Source organism: Manis javanica, chromosome 2, assembly GCF_040802235.1.
Source record: "Manis javanica isolate MJ-LG chromosome 2, MJ_LKY, whole genome shotgun sequence".
Classification (NCBI taxonomy): domain Eukaryota; kingdom Metazoa; phylum Chordata; class Mammalia; order Pholidota; family Manidae; genus Manis; species Manis javanica.
Window position 1 is genome coordinate 73,071,709 of NC_133157.1, and position 25,446 is coordinate 73,097,154.

At 42.7% G+C, this 25,446-nt stretch overlaps 1 protein-coding gene across 4 annotated transcripts in view; it reads left to right on the forward strand.

Annotated features, from left to right (window-relative positions):
• The window catches only part of PCSK5 (proprotein convertase subtilisin/kexin type 5), a 433,086-nt gene that overhangs the window by 309,293 nt on the left and 98,347 nt on the right, over positions 1-25,446 (forward strand). For 3 of the 4 annotated variants that reach the window (XM_017664305.3, XM_017664306.3, XM_073228663.1), the window contains exons 21-23: positions 13,988-14,090; positions 18,781-18,917; positions 23,862-24,068. In XM_017664305.3, coding sequence (XP_017519794.3) covers positions 13,988-14,090; positions 18,781-18,917; positions 23,862-24,068 — 447 coding nt within the window. The remainder of the gene's footprint in view (positions 1-13,987; positions 14,091-18,780; positions 18,918-23,861; positions 24,069-25,446) is intronic. The other variant, XM_036991294.2, reaches the window with a different exon arrangement.

Here is a 25,446-nt window from a genome sequence, read left to right on the forward strand (position 1 = left end):
GGACTATTTTTATTCTGGTTTGCAGCTGTGGAAACAAGGATTGGAGAAGCAGCCCCCCAAACCACACAAACACAGAGTGGCAGAGCTAGAATTTGGATCCAGCATTCTCCAGCACCAAACTGTACTATATTCTTCTCTGTGGAATATCAAAAAGCATATGTTCCTCTCTTTTATGAGGTATTGTGAAATTCCTAAAACATTGTCACAGGCCTATCATTTGATCCTCCAAATAGACCAGAAAACTAGGCAGGACATGTCTTACCCCAGTTCTCACAGAAGTGGCCATTACTCACAGAGCTTGCCTGGTTTGCTCAAAGCTACCCGTGTCTGAGCCTGGGACTCAGACCTTCTGACTCTTTTCACTATTTCCATAAATATCAGGCTTTTTCCTCAAAGCTCTGTTTCATCTTTTGAAATGACCAATGTATGAAATGGCTAGAAGGCCAATTTTGGCCTACAACAGAAGCACTTCTGAAAGTCAGAGTTTCCAAAAACTGAAGAGGAGGTAGTGAGTTCTCCATCCTCTTCCATTTTCATTTAAACACTGAGCAGTCACTGGGCTAGAAAGTTAGGAAGACGATTACGCCTGATCCCTGGGAGAAGGAGGCAGCCAGAGCAGATAAGCGCCAAGGCCCATTCCTCCCTGAAATTCCATGACTCTGTTTTCTGGGATCCACCCAGTCATCACAATTTGGGCTGCAGGAGCTCTGTCCCCTCCTTACTGGCTTGCTGAAGCCACCTCCAAGAGGACTTCCTGGACCGTCCCTTCCACTTCATCCAGTCTCTCTTGACCAGTGTAGAGTGATCTTCGACAAAGTTGTTCCCATCAAGGCCTTTCTTCTTAAATCTTCAGTGGCTCCCTTTGGCCAACCACACCCATTTGATGTCCCATGACCTACCTACATCCTCCATCCAAAATCATTTTTCATTTCCCCCAAACTCAGTTTCTGCTTCAATCAATCCAAACATTTGCCTGCTTCACAAAGATATCATACTTATTCCAACCTCAGGTCCTTTGTTTCCTTTGTTCCCCTCTCCTGAAATATTTTCCACTTTCCCCTTGTCCGCCTAGCCATATCCATTTTTTTTCAGGCCCACAAATCAATCTCAGTTCAGTATAAAAACCAAAAAACTTTAACTTCTCCCACAAAATGCAAAACAGGTGTAGGAACAATCTTTCCACTCATTCAGTGAGGTCCTGGGGACTCAAAAATGAAAAAGAAATGGCCCTGGTCTCAGGTAAGGGTACAGTCAGGACTAGCTGCCCTACTCTACTGATTTTAAATGCTTGATTCTACATTGGCTTATATTCTAGTATCTTACTGAGCCTTTTTCTAACACAGCCCCCAGAAAATGGTAGGCAAGCAATAGTTACAGGCTGAATGACTGAGGTTATCTGCATTGCATATTTTGAACTTACCCCATATTCACTCACACACATGCAAACACACACACACACACGCAACTCACCAATTACTTGAATTTCCAGCATAGCAGAAGGAGCACAGGACATTTGAAGTCAGATGGGCCTGGATTAAAAACCCATCTCTGCTCCCTTCTGGGAAAAGGAGTAGTCTGGAGTATGACTTACTGGGTTTATGTCCCAGCTCTGCCACCAGACTTGAATCATTCATTTAATATCTCAAAAATTGCCTCTACTTTTTCAACAAAACAAATGAATGTCTCCTGTCATGGAGTGAGGCCTTGGGGACCAAAGGAAGTGGAGGTTTTAAAGGAAAACAAAACAAAAAATCCAGCAGTACCCAGCACCCTCCTTCCCTGTGTGGGATAAGGATTGAGTCAGTATCTGTAAAACATTCAGGACAATTCCTAGCATATGGTCATCACTTAATACATGTTAGCAGTTCTTATGGTCACTAGTTCAGTGACTTTGGACAGATTAAATTTCCCAAGCCTCAGTTTACTCATCTCTAAAGTGAGAGCAAAGCTTATCTCCATGAGCTGCTCAAAATTCAATGTGAAGCACTGACAGAACTCCCAGGGTTCCCAGAAAAGGCAGGACTGAGCTTCTAGTGCCTGAACACCTCAACACCTTTCTCCTGCCTGCACTCCTTTTAGCGGTCTGCATGCCCATCATTCATGCTACCGTAGAAAGTGCTTGTTTTTATCCCATAGAATATGTGGGCCTCTTACCTCAGAAAATTTAAATCTAAGTACACCAAACGATTGCATAAGCAAAGCTCCCCAAGCCCACAGGCAGCTTTTCCCCAGCCTGTCCCTGCCCATTTTGGCACACTGCAAAGAGCAGAGAGGAACTGACCCTCCCCGGGACGGTCTGAGGCCCCAAGCACATCACACCGTGTAAAATCAGGTTAAGATGAGTATCAAGAGCAGTCTTGAAAGCAAAAAAGAGTCAAAGCGGGTCAGACAGTCACCCCAGGGAGCAGGAGCAGGAGAGGGGAGCCTGACTCACCAGCTCTGCCTGTGAGGATCTCGGAACTGGGTTTCCAGCGAGTGTCAGGTTTCCCAAGCCCGGGACACTGAGCCCCACCTCGCTGCCTGGTGGCTGCAGATCCAAGCCATGGGCTGGGCTTTGAAGGCCTAGGACCCCCTGAAGTGGGGCCCAGACTGTCGCCTTGGTTGCCTCTTTCCTAGAAACGATGCTGAAGAGCCTCCACTCCAAGGACAGCAATGTAACTAGTGCAGGAAGATGTAGCGACACCCCAGGGAGGTGCTGAGAGTCAGCTTGAGGTGGGCCTGGTGAGTGAAGTCCAGCCCACCTCAAATACTGACTTGCCTACCTTCCAGCCAAGTCTGCTCTTCAACTAGAGGAACTGAATTGTTCTTAAGGCTCCTGTAGAGCTGTGTTTGTCTCTGGAGAATGCACAGGTTTTTTTTTGCAAGGTCCTCTTCTGTTCTCTATGTGACTTCTGATGAGGTTGGGGAGGCAAATTCTCAGGTCTGTAGAGTGGAGGGCTGCAGAGGCTACAATTGCACCACAGAACCAGGTCATCTATGGCATAGTCAGGGTGGAAGGATACATGTTGGACACCTAAGGGAGTTATTAAGGCAAAACAAAAGCACACTGAGTCATACCATTCTGGAATGTTGTATAAATGTCAGAATCTTCTCATGATATTATCAATGCCTAAGAGACATCCTTGGGTTTATACAGAGGTTGTACAAATTAACTCACACTCAGTTCCTGGCCACTGTATTAAGTGCTGAGTGAAGACCAATGAACAATTTTAATGTTATTAAACAATTTTACATAAACAATTTTATATCAACAATTGTATGCCTAAGTGATGTCTCCACAAGGCAGCAGGAGGGATAATATTAGACAACAGAGGAATAGCTGACCTGCCGTTCTGTCAAATATTGCCTTGAGGTGCCACAAGTTTTTATCCAGCTACTAATTTTAGAATCGTGAACTTAGCAAAGGGTTGCCATTGTCATGAATAGAAATTACTACACTTTGGTAGCAGTCAATCACACAGGACCATGGCTGTTGAGTTCGTTAAAAGTTAATAAAATGTTTAATAACACTGGAGCCCATTCTCCTTAAGTGGTTCCCAAACAGTGGTGGAGAAAGGAAATCTTTTCTAGACATTTCATTTATACTTAACATGCATTTCCAAATCAACCACAATGTAAGAAGGTATTAGGCAGGAAAAGAACAGGGAACTACAAAGTTTGGGGCCATTGAACAATTGTATAAAGCTGGAGAAAGGTTTAGTACATTTTTCAAAGCCACTCAGACAATGAGAAGTGCAATGAGGTTTGAGTTTCTCTAAAGGTGTTGCCTGTCCAAGGGACCTAGTGGTGCTCACTGGAGTAGCAGCTCACATTACTAGAGCACCTACTGTGTGCCAGCATCTTTCAAAGCACATTCCACATGTTAACTGATTTAATGCTCCTGACAATTTGTGATGTGGCTGTGATTATTTACACTTTACAGGTGAGCTGACTGATGCTCAGAGAGCCTCTTAACTTGTGCACATCTACACGGTTAGCACAAGGCAGCCCAAGGATTCACATCCAGGAATCAGGGCTCCAGACATGCATTTGTGTATGCTACCCTCCCCTAAGGGAGAAGAGGGCAGCCCAGGGCTATTCAAGTACAAATAGGGAATGAGAAGGACCTCTGGGGCAGGGTGGGGGGCAGCAAGGGCACAGTATTCTCTCTACTGTGGGGCCGGAAGAGGTTCCAGTCCTGGATTCTAGGCTCTGGACAGAGTCTAAAACTCTGACAGGATGCAAACCATGTGCAAGGTGGTTGCCAGGCAGGGAAATAACCTGAGCCTCTATCTCTCTGACTCCCAGGGATTCTGAGGCCTCTTGCCTCACAACACACAGAACACACACACTAACATAACCAGCTCCCATTTTCCTTTTTCATCTGTGTATGTGCTCCACCCTCACTGAGAGGAAAATGCAATTTGTCCTGAACCTGCCAAGTAAGGAAGCAAGGCCTGTCCCAGGCCACTCACCTAAGGAAGAAGTAGGCAGTGCAAGCCTAGTGCCCAGTCCACAGCGGGGCCAAGAACCCCACATTCTGAACCTGACTCAGTAGAACTGCTTGGAAGAGGACACCTTGTGTGCCCTGTCTCACAGAGATTCACCTGTTTCTGACAAACATTTACGTCAGCAGCCTGAGAAGAGCACCGCCATGGTTCTAGAATTTTCCACAGCGAAGTGCAGGAAAAGCTGCCTTTCTTTGCTCTTATACGGGAGCTTTCAACCAGAGGCTGCTAATTATAAAGACCAGTTTCCATGGGTTGCATCTTGCAACTGAATTGCATTGAGCAGTCATTGTTCTCAGTCTACAGAGTCATTAATTTTAGTTGCCTCATTGCTACCTACTTGCAGGCAATACATGCTTTAAGTCTCTTTGGGAGTGGTAGAAAAGGCACAGCTTGAAACTGAGTCAGACCAGAATTATATTCATAGAGTTAACATTTTGATGCTTAAAATCCCTATTTGGTCAAATGGAGCTGATAGTCCCTATTCCACATGTCTTGCCAATGGGTTTCAGCCCTGGGCAAGTTCGCTATGGATTCAACGTGACCAAAGAAATTGACAGCAAAACATTCTTTGGGGTGAAAGGGTTTATCATCCGGCTTGTTTTCCTGGCAGTAGGTCGAGCACTAGCCTCTCTGCCTCCACCCAGAGCACTGGGCCGAGTTCTCTATATAGTGCAGTAATAACTTATTGCCTAAAGGTGTGGAAGCAGTAGCCTAGCAACAGGTAGCCTAGCCAGTTACATCATCAGGTGGTTTAAGTTCAGTGAGGATCCTGGCCATAGGAACTCCAACTTCCCCACACACATTATTACTGGAGGTTTAATGTGACATATTTCAAATACCTGATAATTATAACTAACATTCTGTCATCCACTCTGCTGTGTGCTGAGGTCTGTTTTCTCACTTGACCCTCACCACGTTCTATGAGAGAGAATAGTATCCACAATACACAGAAGAGGAATGTCAGGGAAATATATGATTCCATTAGTGACAGACAGCTGAAGAAAAAAAGCCCAAGTCAAACTCGGGTGGGGATGACTCCAAAATTGTGCATTTACCCACCACAGGGCTTCCTCCTATGCTGGTGCCCCCTAGGCACACAGCAAACTTTGGTCCTCTTGTCTTGCCAGTGGGTTTCAGCCTTGGGCAAGTTTGCTATGGGTTCAATGGGACTGAAAAATGACAATGGAACATTCTTGGGGTGAAAGGGTTTATATCCAACTTTATTCCCACAGTGGCAGGTCAATCACTAGAATCCCGTCCACTCAGAGCCCATGCAGCAAGCCGGTCTCTGCCTCTAAGGCCTCTCTGCCCCGGCAGCCATCTCGGTCTCTGTCCTCAGCACTGCCACAACTCCAGTCTCTGCTCTCCTGCAGCCTTGCAGCAACCCTGTGGCCATGCCACAGTGTCACCCAGAGCCCTGGGTGGAGCTCTTTATATAGAGTCAATAGCAAATGTATTACCCATAGCCTGCCAGAGCCAGGTGAGAATCCTGGCCATTGCAACCTTCACTTTACCCACACCTTTTTTATTTCCATGCTTGGGCTTTTTAAACAGCACAGTTTGGTCACTCCCAGTAAAATATATGGTATCCTGACTGATCAAATGCGTCCCCAGTTACTAAGGGCCTGAGGTATTCTGGGTGCCAGTTTCATTCAGACTTGTCACGAGAGGAGCTCACTATCTCTACAAAGCATCATCCCCCCCCACAACCCCCACGGTGCTTGGGCAACACTAATGAGGACCCTGTAAAAGTCTAAATTGTCAATTACCAGCTACAGTGCAGATGGAGCCCTAGGCCTTGGAATGCAACTTCCTTGTCTTTCCCAAAGCTTCTCTTTTCTCTTAATTAGCAAGGAGGCCGCAGTGTTCCAGCACCTGCAGGCAGGACTTAAGGAAAGACTAAGGGAGCATGGGAGAGGGAAGAAGAAGTCAGTACTTCCGATGTGTGGGTGCAGAGAAAGAGAAGGAGGGGAACTTGACAGTGTTCCCTCTCCTGGGGCACTGGAGTAGGGGGATGTGACAGCTGCTATGAAGCTTTGAAGGGCTTAAGAGCAAATAATAAAAGTTCAGGAGACTCTTTGGGTCACACAGAAATGAGAATGGATGGTAAGTCTCATCCTTGTGCCTGTGGTTCAGGATTCAAACCATCCCAGGGAACATTCTGAGGGCATTAAGCTCCTTGGGTAGGACTTTGGGCTTCCTTAACTGATCTGCATGCTAGGACCCTTGTTTAGTTCAAAAGGCACAAAGACTCAGTGGGCCACACTCCTGATACTCACCTGCTAACTTCACCTCCAAGGTGAGGAAATGATACAGCCCTTAGAGCTTGCGAGCGCAGCGCTTACTCATAGGTTTACCCGGAAGCTCTGGTCAACAACCTGTCCTTTCAAGTTAACATTTTCTCGGTGAGTATCCCGCAAGTGCCAACTGCCTCAGTGGATCGGTGATGTTTTCCAAAAGGTAAATAAGATGTTCTCTCGAATTATGATCACTTACTTCTGTCACTGTGTATAGAACTCCACATTCCCTCTAGATGAAGATACCAGATTCAGTACAACTCCCCCCAGTGATCAATTATCCCTCTGCAGCCACAAATGGTGAGCACATTGGGGGTTAAAGCCCAAAGTCCCTCCATAAAATCTTATCCCTGAAGGGTAGGAGGACTCTATGCACTAGAGAACCTGTAGAAATTCTAGACTCACTTACGGAATAGCAAAGACAGTCCACCAAATAAAGAGATTGTCAAGCCATTTTACACACCTCAGATGGGTCAGTGGATTTCCATCCACCATACTCTGCTTACCGGAGTGTTCCTGGTTTCCCTCATCCACAGATTCAATGATAGGTTTATAAATTTTGTTTAATTGCAGATAAAAATCACTCATCCTTTTGTCCCCGCTTGTATGTGGTATTGCAACCAACTGTTCGGTGCCTTTTTAATTCCAGCACCATAAGCTAGGACTTAGTGAGATCTTTCACTAACATAGAGGCAAGACTCTCTAACTTGAGGAAAAGATACACAGGAACCAACCCATCTATGCTAGATTTTCATATAAATTGGGGGACCAGAGGGAGGTTATTGTAATTCTGGTTACAAGCTATGTCTGAGGAGCCAGTTGATGTTGGTTTTGGGCAGCAGTCAAGCAGTATAGGAAACCCCTGTGCAAAGCTCCAACCAATTATTTTACTCATTCAAAGAAATAGTTATGGGGTTCCTTTTAGGAGCTTCTAACCTAGTTGACAGAACAAACTGCTTGTAAAATCTTGATTTGATAAACAATATTGCCTTTTAATAAATAGTGGCCATTTTATCAGAAGATGAATTTGGAGGGTACATTCAATCATTGAGTAAATCGGCTTTGTGTACTGTGCCTGCTCAAAGTTCACTTGTTTTCACAGTGAATTCCTTTTTGATATCCTTACCTCACCAAGTGGTTGAGATGAAGTATGTATGTGCTCAGTTCTTTCTTTTTATAAATAGCAGAGCTACTTGGAACATACAAGGGGACCTGAATCCATACCAGGGAAACACTGCAGAAAGAGCGTGGACTTGGGTTCAGGCACACCTGGGTCACAGCCCAACTCTGTCACTTACCTAGTTAAAAGAATTTATACAAGACTTTTCTTCTGTCTGAGCCTCTGTTCCTCATTTATAAAAGGGACTGTTGTCTGGATTAAGCATCACGTAGAACAGCACTTGTAGGACGGTGAGTGTCAGTGAATGGGAGCTTGTATGATAGCTACATCACCACTGTATGCAGGGGTGTTGGCCAAGACTTCACATTTTTGCAGCAGCTTGACTGTTGTCTCAAACACTGGTGGAAACCAAAAGGGTCAACTCTTAATTCCTCACTCTTCGGACAATGTCCAGGTTGAAGGAAACGAAACACCTGAGAGTGTGTTGGACCCACAATTTACAATCCATCCTTTCTGCAGGAGTGCCAACTCATAGGCATGCCAGAGGAGCATTTCAGAGCATCTGCCCAAACCACACAGCCAAACACCAGGGCCTGAGAATGGAAAGGAAAGGGGACCAGGGATGACAAGTCTTGTCAGTCAGAAAAGTCTGTAGGGGAAGAAAAGGGGAAGGCGTTGCTGAGAGGATGAGAAAGAGAAGCAGTGGCCCCCAGACCCCTCCAGGCTGTGGAAGCAGAGCTCTCCTTCTAGCTGCTTAATGTTCACTCTGCCTTTGAGATCCTGACACGTAGGAAAAGCACAGTGGTCCATCTGCCAGCATCTGCATTATCACAAGCTTTGTGCATTTAACCATTTATCTCCACTATCCCAGGAGGTCTCCCAAACCTCAGTTCAAACGAATTGACTCCCCAAGATGGTAGGTGCTCTTTGAACCCATCCCTACAGGGCAGACAATCCTGAATTTTTTGTTACAATTCAGTATTGGCTTGCTAAAGAACAAAGTCATTGCATAGGCTTCTTGGTCTGTGTACTGAAATACATAAATCATTAAATTTACCATTTTAACCACTATTAGCATACAGTTCTATGGCATTAATTACATTCATACAGTAATGGAACCATCACTGCTATCCATCTCCTGAGTATTTTCATCTTCCCCCGTTGAAACTATACCCACTAAGCAACATTTCCCCATTTCCTCTTTCCCCCAGTCCCTGGCAAACTCAATTCTACTTTCTGTTCCTCTGAATCTGACTACTCTAGGTACCTCATATAAAGGGAATAACACAATATTTGTCCTTTTGTGGCTGGTTTGTTGTCACTTAGCATAACGTCTTCCAGGTTCATCCATTCTGTAACATGTCAGAATGTCCTCCCTTTTTAAGGCTGCATAAATGTGTACTTTAGAGATGTTGCAATCTCAGTTGATAGCCTCATATTTTGAGCCTTGCTATTAAACTTCATGCTGAACAAGGATTTAATAACTGAATTATTTCATTAGTATGTAACTAGTTGAAAGTGTTACTGACCATTTACTGTAGCTGGTGCAACATAATAAATGTATGGATTTCTCTTCGTGAAAACTGTCTTCACACACTGGTATCTTAAGTTTTAAACTAGGTTTTGGCATCCCTGCAAAGAGATAGTATTATCTGATTAGCACTTGTGGTTGTAAAGTCATTCAGGAAAGTCACACTCTATGATTCCTGGCATCTGAATGATAAAGCACATAAATAGAGCCCTAGAGGTAAGTCATTATGCCAAGGTTGCTCACTGAAAAAAACCAGATCAAAAAACTAAATGGCTGATTTCTCATCAAATGTTCCTCCCATCTTCTCTTGCTAAAAGGTTGTTTTACACTCACATTATAATCTATCTACTTATGTGTTTATTAATTTAGTTTATATTTGTTTGCTTACACTCTACCACAAATTTGGCTGTAATCAATAAGGAGATATTATGAGGTACAAAAGAAAGTATAGCATTTGTGCAAGAGAAAGAAGCTTTTCTGGCCATGTAAGCCTAAAAAATATTATTATGTGAATCTCAAGCATGTTTAGTAGCTGTGGATGATGTAATCAATTGTTTACCTACTCTGGATGGTTTCATAAAAGTTTATTTATAACTTAGACTTGTTGACACAAACACATCTGCAATGTTATCAAGACATGGACCAAGCAGAGCAAGTCACTTGTAAATTTTTTAATTTACCAGTATTAATTTTTAAGCTATGTCTTCAACTTTTGAGTATCATTCCTCCCCATCAGATATCACTCCTTCAATGTCCTCTGAACTCTTATAGGATGAGATGAGGAAGAAACTAAAAGGCGAATGAAAATTTTTGATCATAGGAGACTTAATATTAGATTAAGACACCAGAAGGAAGAGCTTGTAGGATGAGGTAGGGAACAAAATGCTGGCCCCTTAAGTCTGTGCTAAAAATGATTTTTTTCCTAAGAATTTTGTATATCACGCCTGTCATAAACATTCAGCTTCATTGTGCAATGGAGACAGATGACAAGAATTTGCTGCTACAACAACCCAAAAAAAAGCAACTTCACTATGTCCTTGGAATCTGGCTTCTTCGGTTTCAAATGTGCAGTGGAAAACTTATGCCTGTAAGAGCTGGGGACAGTTGTTTATGTAACTCATTGGACATCTACATAAATATGAAAATCGGGGCAGGTCCCTGTGTTGTCATGTGTTCCAAAGCCAGAGCTTGCTCTAAAGTTAAGAGGCGTGCAGACTTGTGAGGTGCAGAGTTTAGCTGTCCTACGCTGACTCGCTTACATAAGCTGCAAGATTATGAGGTTTTCTCCATTTTGTTTCCAAATGGCAGGAGGGAAAAAAGCATTGTAAGGGTCACTTACCGAGGAAGAAAAGTGCCTCTAGTGCTTTTGTGTTGGGGAGAACTTCAGTAGATCAGAGGATGATATGAAGAAAAGACTGAAGACAGAAAGACTGCTGGGGAAATATTCTGAGGCACGGTCAAACCGTTAGATGAAGAGTTGGCAATGCCAGGGGAGATACACCTTCTTTAGAGACAGCAGACAAGGGAACAGTCCCGAGAAGACAGAAAGGAATTTGACATTGAGAGAGAAGATGCTGGGGAAACTCAGTAACTAATCAGCAAATTAGGTGGTGAGGTCCCCTTCTGAGAAAGAATGGGTGGAACTGGGTCTTGGGAAGGTTTGGCCTAACCCTAGTAAGAAGGGCGAGAAGAACTAGGAAGATGAGTGAATGGATGATAAAGTGGGGCATAAGACAGTTGCATTTGGAGCGGGTATTTGAAATCTCAGAGATGAGGCAATTTTAAGTGATGATTATAATAAGGTGGCACTTTGTGAGCGCCAACAGAGGCCATTGCAGTTGCGCAGATTAAGTTAGTATGAGGCCAAGGTATCAGTGCCACTTGCTGGTTTATGGAAGTCAATGAGGAGGCAAACAATAAATAGAGATAATTTAAAGCATTCACTGCAATATCTGAGTAAGCCTTGCTTGACCTAGCCATGTGTCATCTGTAATTACAAAGAAGGCTTTGGGTGTAAATATGGTATAACTCTCAAAACCGACCATCTAAGTAGTATTTGATTTAGCACAGCAAGTGTATTTTATTTAAAATCCTACCCTAACATTCGATCTAATACACCACAGACTAAGGTGGATGATTAGGAATTAAGAGAACCAAACCACTGTGTCAATTCTTATAGGCACGGATGCCAAGGCAAAATAACCGTCTTTACCTCTAAGTCTAGCAAAGTTCAGCATGTGCCCTTGTACTTCTGTTTTAGACTTTAATCCAGACACTCCAAGGGACTCGAGGCTCCTGGCCAGCATTTGGATTATAACTATGCCTTTACAAATCATTCTTCTCAAGAATCTTTGAGAACTCCAATCATGGCCTTTTTATTTGTATGTCTCTAAATTTCACCTAGTACCTCGCACATAAATGTTCAAAAATTACCCTTGGAATGAACAAATGAATAAGGTATGATCTTACATTTCTCTAGAATATACTTTCTTTGGGTTAAGAAGCCTCTGTGACCGTCTCCCATTCTTGTCCCAGTCAGCACATATCTTTTGGAAAATACAGAGCAGTCATCCATCTCTGTAAATACAAATTATTAGCATTGGCAATGTAGGCAAGATCTACCATCCTCTGCTCTTTATCTTGCTGGTGCCTGGACTAAAAAAATCACGCTGCTCAATTGATTGTACCTTGTACAACAGAAGCGGAAGAGATTACAGCATGGGCAATAATTAAGAGGTGGAACAGTGGAGCTGAATAAATAAAAAGAAGGTGCATAAATATGATGCCTATACTGAGTGAGACAATCCCAACTTGAAATACCCACTCCTGCTAGACAGGAGTTCCAGCTTTTTTCTGCCTTGGGACTGCTGATTACCAAGAAATCAACTAGTCCACTCTAAACTAACATCTTTCTGTGAATTAGTAAAAGGCTCCGCCTGCAGAGGCAGCCAACACCGGAGCGTGTGTCTCAGTGAGTGTATGGCTCCTACGGGTTGGATTCCCACCTTCAGCTGGCCGCTTGGGCAGGCCCCTTGTGCAGTAACAATTTGCACATTTGCATTCTTACCCCCTGGTGACTCATACTTCTGGGCCTATGGCTCCTGGGAGTCACTCCTGAGCTTTTAGATTCCCATTCTAAAAGTTATGTATCAGATCCCTGGTCCACATTGAACTGGACCTTGGCAACAATTGGAGACACAGAAGAGCAGAGGCCAGGGTATGCAGGGTGTGCCAGAGGAGATGCTTGCATTACTCCAAATATGTACTTCTCCCCATTAGTTACCGAAACCAAGGGACTAAGTCTGCATGAAAGGCTTTTTCTGCTCTGTAAGCACAAACTCTAGCTTCCTTTTCCTTTTCATTTTTGTGGCTTAGTGTTAGCAAGTGGAAGATTTATGTACATAAAATTTTCCTACCCAAATCTACTAGTTCAGGAAAGCTATGGGGAAAGGCAGAGGGGTGGAATTCCCTTCATTTCTCACCCATCAAGGGTGAGAAATGTTCCCAGGGCTTTTTTTAAATGCAACTATAATAAATCAGGCAGTGAATCTGACAGTTTCAGTAAGACCACTTGGTCAAACCATGGCAGAGAAACTGCTACCTCACCACCCTGTCTGGATCTCATATTGACGATGCTCAGACATGCTCACAGAGCTGTGAATATTGGGGGGTGTGGGTAGGGGCAAACAAGGGCTGTGACTCCTCTGAAATCTGAGACTATTTTCTGAGTGTGATCACTTTCTAAACCATAAAAAGTGGCTGTCTGGATAAGACTAAAGAAACTTGTCTATTTCTTGTAAAACAATGGGAAGAGAAGATGAGTGTAGTGTGCGTAGAGGTTTGAATTCAATGAGTAGAGAGAACCTGGGATCATTACCTTCAGTGAGGCTGGCCTCTCTTTACCACTTCGGCTCTGGGAGTTCTTGTATGTTTGCAATAAATCTGTGAGGCTGGGCTTTCTTCTGTGGAAAGGCCACTCGTGTTTTTCCTTGGGAAGGACAGACTTCCTAATTAAATGAATATTTCTCTAACCATCTCTTCATTGGTATACTTTCAGGGTGAGATACAGCTCACACCTATTAAACATCAGCCAAGTTTCAACTTCTGTTCTTGACTAAGAACCAAAGTCCCCACACTGAGTAGGGGGACAAGATTTGGGTGGGTCCTGCTTGTTGAACCAAGGCTATTACTGAGGTTTCTGTTGGCCAGAAACCTTTAACAGGAAAGTGAGTAGGAGCTCAGTAAAGGGGTCATGTGGGAAGCCCCCAATGGCCTCTCTGTATAAACTCCATAACACATGTTGACTAGATCCAAAATTATGTCATTGTCTCCTAAGTTTTTGAGGTTCTAACTCCAGAGGCCCTTGGGAGAGGGGCAGTTGTTATAAAGTCAGGATTTAAAGACTGGCAACTGAAGCCATTCAGGGTCTCTTTCTGTGTTGTCTCTATTGCGTTTTTGCAGCCACAGAGAGATCTGGCTGCTCTCAGCTGAGAGCTCAAGCAGCATTGCCATGTAGAAGTGAGGTAAACAGCTAGATTTTGTTCCCCAGGAGAATACACTGATGAGCACGGCCGCTGCCAGATCTGTGAAGCCTCATGTGCCAAGTGCCGGGGGCCAACCCAGGAAGACTGCACGGGCTGCCCCATCACAAGGTGAGTGACCCTTCAGTATCTCCCAGGGTTGGGAGCTCATGGGCTGCAGGACAGAGAGAGGAGGTACATACCACCTTGAAGGCAGCCCTGTGGCTGTCAGTGGAAAGAACCATACTCCTTCCCATAACATAGAAACCCTCCATGGTCTGGCTACAGCCATTTGAGTAGTTTAACTTGTTTAAGCGCCCATGCTTTAGCATTTCAAGGAAGAAAGCATGTGTATCTTGACCCAGGATGTCCTCCTAAGGAAATCTTGTTCCCCAGAACAGTTTTCTTTGCATCCCCCTGAATGCTATATTTCTCTCCTCATCCCTCTTCCTCGATATCAGTTACTTGCAAATGTGTCCAAGAAAGGGCGTGGCATCATGGCAGTGAACTACCAGACTTCTTTTCTTATCAGCATTTTCCTAAAAACGTGGTGAAAATATGACTAGAAAGAAACTATTTTGAAAGATGATGATGCTGACTTTTATTTGTTCTTGAAAGGTCAGCAGAGTATTTTCCTTAAGTATTTGCCAAAGTATTTCCTTTAAGTTATTTGCCAAAGTATTTCCTTGAGTGGAATTGGGTCCATTCAGGGCAGTCTTGAGGCCTTTGTTTGAGGCCACTTTATTTCCAGCTTTGAGTTCGATACAAAGTCCATAAATTCTTATAGATGACTCAGGAAGTCAAAGTCCAGGGATGGCGCAGAACTCAGGGACAAGCAATAATGGGGCAGCTTTAACACCTTAGGCCAGAAGCAAAGGCCGCAGCCACGTGCGAGGTGCAAGGGGATGCCTGATAGAAGCTAGGTCTGTAGGGGACACAGCCACTCCTGCGCCATGGAAGGAGGAAGGAGAGGTGCGGCTCTGGGAGGAACGAACACCCCATTCTCTCTTTCCTTCCACCCTCAGATTTCCTGCTGCTATTTCCCCTTATCTGAAACTAACCAGAGGCCTATGGGAAACCCCACTTGCAAGTGAGGAAAGTGAGCTTAGGGATGCAGTCCTGAGTGGGCACACCTCCAGGTCACAGCAGGACAGAGAATGTTGGAAAATGAATCTGGGCCAGGGGTAAGGGGTACCGGAATCAAACAGAGTTTGCCTTTCCGAGTCTCTTTCTATTCTGAAGCTTTTGGATTTTCTAGTCCTGGTAGAATAAAGATCATTCCTAAAGGAGTTTGTATCTGGGAGACGTATGTTTACATTTAACTTAGAGGTTTGCTTCACAACAACATGGGAAGGAAGTAAATCAGCAAGCATATAGATGAAATAAGATTGGCCATGTGTTGATAATTCTTGAAGCTGAGCAATGAATACATTGTGGGAGGGGGTACTGTTATATCCGGTTTATATGTTTATTTTATATATGTTTAAATTTTACCATCATTAAATTTTTTTAAATAATAATTTAACCCTGAAGTTGTTTTGCAAGAAATAAAAAATTTTAAAGCGCTCTCTTCAATTTCTGGTTTTCCCCTTACAATTACATAAACCCTTGGGTTTAGCTCTTTTAAGATGACTGAAAATGCGGAAGAAGCAAGTGCCCATGCCCCCTTTGCCACTGCTATGTAACGTGTGGATCTCTATAATGCCATCGTCCTCATTGCCCAAGCTCATTTCCCAACTCAGCCTGAAGAAGTTACAGAATCAATGAACTAATTAAAAGCATGTCAAAGTTATCTCTGTTCTGACCCACATTCAAATGTTTTATTTGATCTGTTTCAATGAATTAAGGGAAAAAGACTTTTTGGCAAATCTCCTTTCAATAAAGTACCAAGAAACCACATTAAGTGCACTCGTGATGGCCAGAGTTAATCCAGACCAACAGCCAGCACAGGGGGCCACCTAACCCTGTTTGCCATCTCTTCTGTTCTGGCTCATATCTCCCTCTCCCCCTCCTCCCCTCCCCATCTCCCTCTCTCTCTCTCTCTCTCTCTCTCTCTCTCTCTCTCACACACACACACACACACACAGGGTTTCTGGAAATTTTAGTGCCAATGTTTAGTGCCAGAGAACATCACCTCTGCCCAGCTCTTCAGCATCTGGTTTTGTGGCCTTCTTCCTTTCCATGAGCCCTGCTGGACCCAGAATGGTTCACTGCTTCAGGAAAGGCCAAGAGCATCCATGACTTGGGCAGAGAAATGCTTACCCTGTAGAGATTAGCTTGCCTGAATGTCTCAGAAATCCACACATCAGATGACTGGTGGTCCCAGGTAGGGTTGAGCTGACTTTAGAGGAAATTTTCATCAGCCCCATGGAGCCCAGAGCAAGGTTCCTCCAGCAGAGAAGATTTGTTGGTGTAGGTGGAAATCTGTGCCACTTGCAATGGCACTTTTCTTCCAGGTTCTTAGCAATTTTTCTTGAAGGGAAAGGGGGACAAGAGATGATGTAATTCAGTGCCTTCACCAAAGCAAGACTGTTTTCCCTAGCCTTCAATCTTTAGAATCACATTCTTACAAAAACTGGATATGTCACCTGTGTTTTCTTTAGGGCAAGGGAGGAGGGCAGTGGTTAAAATCACAATTATGTGCTTGGTACCTTCTTAAAATCAAGCTCTCATGAAAGGAAGGCAGCCCCTTCCCTACATAAACATGGACGTATTACACCACCAGTTTCATCCCTCACTCTGTAGCCCCTGTTTCTGGATGGCTTTAAATGGTTCCCCCATTTAGAGTATGAGGTCACCTCCCTCAAGAGAAGTAATCCCTCCTGAACCAATCTGCCATCTCTTTCTATAAAGGACAAAATGATGACATACTTTTTGTTAACTGAATTTAGCACAAGAGTGAACCTCACAAATAAACATGCCGTATTCTCCTTGTACAGCAGAACAGCAAGGAGCTTCCTCATTTAAAAGCCTAAAAAAGCTCTTATGCAGTTTTTCTTAAAGGGAGGTTTTTGCTTTGTTTCTGTTTTTTTAACTAGCCGTATCCAAATTATTTCTTACAATTCTTCTAGCTCATAAATCAGAGCCAGGTTGGGGCCAGAATATTCCTGGTTGGCATTAGTGCCATCAGCTAAAAGCCTGGGCTGGGAGGAGACTTTTCATTATATGCCAAGGTGCAGGGGATCTGTTCTGATATGGACAACCAGATGTGTGAATGGGTCTGTTTGGGGCAGGGCCTCCACGCTCTGCAGCAGGTCAAAGGACGTTCACCCCAGTGATGTTGGGATGGTGGCCAGAACCCGGGGGCTGAGAATCCAAGAATGAGGTGTTCTGCCTTATGCTGTTGGCTTTAATCTCACTCTGTTTCCAAACACGTGCAAATGACACAGACTTCCAGGGTGGGGGAATGGGACTGCAAGCAACACGCTATTCTGGATGTCTTGCCCGCTCCAATTTCCTCCAAACCTGGGATTGAAATGGCCTGTCCCCAGTTCAGGGCAGGCTCTAGCTATGGAAATAGTGGGATTTAGACAAACCATGCACCCCAGAAACAAGGTGCGCCAGGCCAACAGCTGACCCTCTTCTATGTGATGTCCATTCGGCCTGAATGGGAAGAGGTAGAAGAGAGAGAAGGAAGGGCCTTTGTTTGCAGGCGCTCAGCTCTCTCAGGTCTGGATGCCAACATGATCCCTTAGAGACATGTGTGTGCTACATGCTCAGTTAACCTCACAGCTGATACAATAACTCTAAGGAAGCTCTAAGAGACCCAATTTGGCACCACCTGTGTTACTTGGGAAACATTTAGCACATTTCACAGTTATCCAGACCACAAGGGAGCAGGAAGCAGAGCAGAAGTTACCAGTGTGTTCTCTAAACCAGCTGCACAAGCAATACTCAGGAACTTGTCAAAAATACAAATTCTCAGCTCCCTCCTCTCAAGTCCTACTGAATTAGAAGCTTCTGGAGTGGAGCCATCAAGCTCACATCATCGGTTCATTACCTATATGACTCTTATACTTGGTAAACATCTTGTACTTTTTTGAGCAGAATTCTTGAATATGATTTACTTAGTCACATTTGCTCTTGGAATTAATTTGCAAGGAAAAAAGGAAACAAAACTATGAAAATATTAACAATGACATTATGATATATATTGTATATGTATAAAACCAAATGTTTTAGAAGCCCACATACTAATTCATCTGTGGTGTACTTCTAGGTGTTTGCAAATGCAATCAGAGTATAGAGATGTTAGGACTCTCTACATCAGGAAACACTTGCAAAAATAACAGTCAAAATCAGAGTTCATTGACGACTTGCCATATTCATAGGCCCAGTTTATAGATAGCACCTAAGCTACAGGGTAGTTAGTGTTCATACTACCCTTCAAGAGCCCTTGCAGTTGACAATTCCCTTCCAAAATGTAGACATGCTGATAACTAAAAGAAGAATGTTTTCTCCAAGGTCTCTGGATTCAGAGGCCCATTCAGTGTCCTGAAAGCTCAAAGACTTCCATCTGATATTGTCTGAGGCCTACAATATGGGTTCAATCCCTGCGGGCACCAGTTAACTTTTGGGAACCAGAATCAGGATTGAATCCACAGCCAGTTTTTGGCATGCCTGCTGCTGAGTCCAAACCTTGGGCCAAGGATGGGTATGTGACTAATATTTCACATGTTCTGAGATGATCAGTCTCAGGCAGCCCTGTTGTTTCTGGAGCAACAAAACTAAGTCTGTGCAGTGAAACATGCACACCACATGTTCTAAGATGGCATTCCAGAAAGTCATCTTTACAAAGTCTAAAAGTCTGCTTTCCCTCTAGGATTTTTGATGATGGCCACTGCGTTTTGAACTGTCCTTCAGGGAAATTTGAATTTAAGAACCAGTGCCACCCATGCCATTACACCTGCCGAGAGTGCCAAGGAAACGCGCCTTCCAACTGCATCTCCTGTGGAGTAGGTGAGGGAGTCTGGCTGCTCGCTCATTCTTCCTTTCTCCAAAACTTTTCTCCCACTGGTCATTATTTGGTTTGACTCAGAAGCTTGATCTCTGGGGACCAGGGAATGAGATTAGACAGCTGTTCACTGGAGAGTGTGCACAACCTTGCAGTTTCTGCTTGTTGTCAGGACAGGCGTTCACATTATTGTAGTCATAGACTCCTGCCCTGGCAGAGATGAGAAAGAAGCTAAAAGATGTCTTCCCAGAGGAGAAAGAAAGGGCATGCAGACAAGATGCCAAGCACAAGATAGACAGTAAAGGTAAGATTTACTGAGATACAAGCAAAAAGCTAGAATATTAGGAAAGACACATTCAGTCTTTAAGAGAAATACTGTAATAGATGCCATGTCAGGGTCTCCTCAGCCTTGAGCATGCCATTTAGAAGTTGCTGGAGCCCTGTAGGAATAATCATTGTTTCAAAACACAAATATAACCTTTTGTGTCTCAACTTTCAAGACTCTAAAAGTTTCTGCTGTCACTGGATTAATCCATGATCTCAAGGGTTCTCTGCAGTTTGACCCTGAATCCACTCCAGGCACCCCTTCTAAGTCTGATCTCCCATGTTGACCTCCTGTGGGCCAGATTCATATTTTATCTGACCTACATAATACTTTTTAAATTTGAGGCAAATTTAAAAATTGGGAAATTTCAAGGAAAAACTTTTGTTTCTCTTAAAAGCTTGGAAGATCTGGCAACACTGGGCCTACATTCCCCAAATGGTTGGCTGGAAATCAGAGGAGGCAGCTCTCTGTTTCTCCACAGCCCCCACTATTCCCAGTTGTCTCACTGATCCTGAGGCTATCAGTTACTGCCATCATCATACTTATATGGTTTTTCTGGTAGAAGAGAATAATTTATCTTTATTCTTGTTTATAATAAGACTGACAAAAATGAAGAGCAAAATGAGAGCATCATGCATTTTCAGAAAAATGGGAGATAATTCATTTCTTTGTATAAATTAAAAGTATTTGCTTTTTATATAAACTAAGTTTATCTATGTCAAATTTTACCTCATTCTGTTTCCTTCCTTACCTATAAAATGGTGATAATGGTTGCTTCCTTTTAGGATTATTGTGAAAATGAAATGAGATTAAATGAGACCAAATCATAAAACACAGCATGGCTGGACACACAAGAAGCACTCAAGAAATATGAATTATTATTATTATTATTGTTATTATTTGCATCTGCTTACTCTTATGGGTGGTTGAGTTTCTCTAGCTGTTCAAAGACTTGTTGGCTGCCTGACCGCTTTCTATGTCTCAGTCTTAAGGTCATTCCCCAGTGAGGGCTGCCCTGACTTCCTTGTCTAGGTTAGGCCCCTTTCCTGTTAGCATGCTTGGAGCTCTGCACTTGATATCTATCCTGTCCATAAGAGTCTATGCCCTGTAAGAGCAGTGAATGGTTTCTACCTGTTTTCTGCTATATTTTGAGCTCTAGCACAGCATCTAGCATATGGTAGGCACACAATATAACCAAAAGAAAAGCTAGTTCAGTAGAAAGAACCAGTACCCACAGTCAGAAACCTGATTTCTAGGTCCTGTTTTCTTACTAATGAACTAGAAGACACTAAAGTGGTCACTTCACCTCTCTCAGTTTCTCCTTATTTGTAAAAAGGGGAAGCAGAGACAGATGGCATCTAAAACCCCTTTCACATTTAAAACACGCTAAATCTTCACACATAGTACAAATTAAGGAGTAGCTTGAATGCTAAACAAATGTCTAAAATATTCTAAGCATCCTACAGCTACTCATCAAATATTTTCTGTTTGAAAGTATGTGCTTAATCTATTATCTTAACACAAATTTATTGCACCCCTCCCCTGTAAAAATTACTATATATAGCTGCCATGGAAAATGCAATAAATGATAGCATGATACTTGCCCTCAATGAATTTATATTCTAACAGACGGGTCTGTCCTCAGATATTAAGAAACAAGAAAATATTAAAGACCAAAAATGAATGGTAGGAACCCTACCACAGGTCAAAAAAGTAACATCACTTTCACTTGTAGTGAACTGAGGCTTGCTGGAGAGGGTATTGTTGAGTAAGCTCTGATAAATTGGGTTCTTTCCTATTAAGAGTGGGATATCTGTAGTTTAAGATGTATTAGCACAGCTAAAATGGTGCTAAAGAAGGATGATTGAATTGATGCATTCCATATCAATAGGCTCTACTGAAAGGCTGAAATCCTCTGGCTGGGGAGTCCCATCTATACACATAAGCCTCTCCCATCAGTTTGTAGAAATTTCACCCTTAGCCTAATTGTAATTTAGTTAAGATTTAGGTCTGAATCCTTTTGGAAGTGTGGATCTTTAGCTTTGTTAGTGAAGATTTACTTAATTGTCTTCCAGATTTATTCTCTACCAAACTGGCCCAAGTTAAATTCAACAATCACCCAGAGCTAAAGAAAGCAAAATGTCAAAATAAAGTTCATGAAGTTTCTTTTCAGAGTCCCTCAGCCTTTCTTTCTTTCATCCTTTCCACAGTTCTTTTCACCTCATGCCTTTAACCCTCAACCACTCTCCTCCTGCAGACATCCAATACCTTCACATCAGCCTACCTTCTCCAACAAAATCAGCTGCCAAGAGATGCTCTGGAAACAGTTAATTAGTCTTCAGTATAAATGAAAGACAAGCTGAACCCCTTTTGGACTTCCTGCATTTAACTCTTATATTATCACATGAAACATGAAAGGTCTTGGCAGCTAACAAAATTATCAGCCCTTCTACTACTCTAACAAGCTTTTCCTACATATCATTACAGTAATTTAAATTCTGAGACTCTGGGCAAAAGTTTATGCATGCTATTTAAATCAGTGGGGTATCCAAATTACCAGCCCAAACTATGTGAGCTGCCACACTACTCAGGCTATTGGAAAAATGACCAGATCTTGGCATCCTGGACCAAACCTGTGGGAAAAGCTGGCAATGGTCAAGACATCTAAGTCACCACCTTTTAGAATGCTCATGTATCCTAAATACCAAGATCCTCCAAATCTCTATCCTTTAAGCCCAAATTATAATACTCCAAGAGGTTCAAATAATAAAGCCAAGTTCAGACAATAAAAATGGGATTAGAGAGCTTTCCTTGGATATCTAAACCCATCATCATTCTTATTTTAAGACTGATGATCCAATTGGATGTGTTGGAAAGATAGGAATATTGCCAAATACTAATCCAATGACTCATTCGATGAATATGCATTAAGAACTCACTATGTGCCAGGCTGCTTCCAAACCTCTGGATCCTGAGTTGATGTTCCATAAAGGAGTAGGGAATGTAGAGCAACTGCTGGATGGATGAAGGAATTGGCTTCTTCTACCTACATCTGAGGAGTTTGGTCCCTGACAAAGTCTTTTCTGAATGAGTCTTGGTGGAAGTGGGGTTTGCAAGGGTTTTATAATGTGTCTGAAAAGAATATAACTTGCAAAGCTGACCCTTTTGTGGTCTCTGGAGATTCCAGGCTCCATCAGATCAGGGTGTTGTGTTCCACACACCGGCCTATTGCTGTAGAATCACCAAATGCACATTAGATCCTCTCAAACACTCTCCTCCCCGTGGAGGACAATGTCCTTTTAGGTCATACTTGGAGATAGCAGATACTTTTCCCTACCACCTCTATGCAAGCCCTCTTCATCTTCTTCATCCCATGGGAATCAGAAGACTTCTGGCATGAAATCAGAAACAGAAAAGAAGCAGCTTCACAGCCCATAATCCAAGGGTGTTACTTTTAAATTGTATTTGAACTAAAGCTTTAACTAAATAAGAAACATTAGGTTAGACCACCTGAGAGTGCCAAGTTTACACATACAAAAACACTCAAATACTGGCAATTTCATGTGTGGTTCAGTCTTTCAGTTTTTGTACTTGCAATATGGAGTTAGTGCTCATTAGCCACAAATTCAGCAGCCTTGTATCTTGAAGGTCAGTGGTTCCAGACCATTGTGTGGTAGATCACATGATGACTGAATACTAGACCCTGGTTATTCTGGGTAACACAGATCAGCTGCTCTTCAGAGTCAGGAGAATATGAAAGACCTGATTCAGAGATGAATACCCTAAACTCAGCACAAAAACTTCACGAGTGTGGGGATAGATTCCTAATGCACCTATATTACACTTGTTTTTTTATATATATAGATATATTTTTATATATGTTATATTACATATATATATGTTTTTATTTATATATGCTTGTAACTGATTATAATCCTTTTTGCATTAATGGTGAGTTTGTAATTGATTAGGATTTTCCATTCCCTCTGGGAGCAAATTCCTAGAGTCTCACACTGAGAGAACTGCTTGTAGAGTCCAATGTTGACAGATGCCCACGGGCTTCCAGGAACTTTCAGGAATATATGTAAAGAAAGCACGGAGGTGTCCTTGGTCTAGTGCTTCAATAAGCTGTCATTATAGAAGTTGGCAGCTGTGCAAAAATTCAGACCTTAGACAGTTAACACAAGCACATGATTTTGATAACAGGACTCAAAATCAATCTAAAAGATTGCACTGTCATAAAAATGTGTCTACCAGTAGGCATCTGTTTATTCTCATGGGATCTCTATAGCCTAAGTCTGTGAGCTTCCACAGACATCGAAAGGAGCCCTTAGGAAAGTTCCGACTTATCCAAAGAGAGTAGTTTGTTCTTTTGCAGTGACATCCCAGATAGTATTGTTCACTCAGATATATAAAACTTCAGAAAATGATTCCCTACAATGAAAACATTTCAACTACAAGCATATAGATATTATACTTTTCATTGAATCCACTGTCATACTTCTGGTCTCCTAGGAACCAAAGCATTCAGTTCAATCTTTTTTTTTTAAATAAAATAGCTTATATTAGCTCCATGGTTAATTTGTACATTTTCTTTCATGGTGTTGCCCGTCCATCTGTTCAGATAAGTACGGCTGGGAGCGCTTCTTGTACCAGGGAGAGTGTCGGAGGAGCTGCCCAGCAGGCCACTACCCTACTGATGGGCACACCTGCCTGCCCTGCCCAGACAACTGTGAGCTTTGCCACAGTGCACACATCTGCATACGGTGCGTGGGTGGCTACTTTGTAGTGCCCACCAATCATACCTGCCAGAAGTTAGAGTGTGGACAAGGTAAGACTTCTCTGGGGCCACTGCCCTATACCAGGAGGTGGGGTGAGGAGCTATGCCCCTGAATCCCCAGATATTTGAATTATCTTCCTGGCTTTAATATTAGTGCCTGAGATGACTTTGTGTTACTCTGTATGACAAATGGAGAGAGTGTTGGCTGCCCTCTCTTCCTCTGCACACCTTTTCTCTGGGTTTTCTAGACACGATCAGAGACATAAGAATGCAGGTAGTCACATAGAAATGGACCTTGAGTGGAGGGTTTGTGGACAGGTATAGTGGAAAGAAAATACGATTATAATCTGAAAGTCCTAACCAACAATTTTCTCCTTCCCAATTACCAGTTATGAGACTCTAGGTAAACTGGTCTAATTTCTCTATGCCTTGGTTTCTTCACTTATGAATGGGAAAGCATAGGACCAAGGGTGCTGCTGTGAGAAGCCAGTGAGAATCAGCCTACCTAATACTACCTGAAAATATGAAAAGGTTCTGTGAATCCTGTGTGTTAGCATTATTGCCCAATTCCTTATCTAACATGGGACGATGAAGATTAAAAAACAGGCCTAATACTTTTTCTTCTTTTTCATCTAAGAATGCCACAGACTTTCTCTGTCCTGTATATGAATTATGCCCAGTCTGGTGCTGATGAGAGCTCTAAGGTGTCTAGAATAATTAAGACACTCATTCCTTTTTCTTCTTAATATTTATTAATGTAGTAAAGGATTTAAAACTTAAAAAAAAAGTATTTAAGAAGACAGATAAAAAGAGAGCCTGTTCATTTATATAATCACGTCCATATTCCCAGAAGCAAAATATTTCTTTAATAAATAAAATGTACCAACTTGGCTTTAAAATGAATTGCAAGGCATATACTCCAACTTTGTTCTATTTGTTAGTCAATCAGGCTGATCCAATCTATTAAATTAATGGAATGAGATACAGAGGGGTATTCAAGATAGTGACATATTTAGACCCTGAACTCACCTCCTCCTAAAGGATATAACAAATCGACAGCTACATATGGAATAATTTTCCTCTGAAAAGGAAAATTCACCTGAGAGAGATGAATAGTATCTTCATAACAAAAGATAAAAGAGATGCATCAAAAATGGCAGGAGAGGCAGAAAAATGGCTTCACCCAGGACCCTGCCCCAGGCACAGTGATGACACAAGCAGGAAGGAATCCCCAAAATATGGAACTTCCCAGGAGTGAAGGGACTTTGCCTCGCATTGGGTATCCCAACTCTTGGGTCTAGCACTGGAACAAGTGAATCCCGAAAACACATGGTTTTGAAAATCATAGGAATTAAGTCTAAGGGGACCATCAAACTGTAGGGAGTGGAAAGCCCACTCTTAAAAGGCTAGCATACAGACCCACTCACCC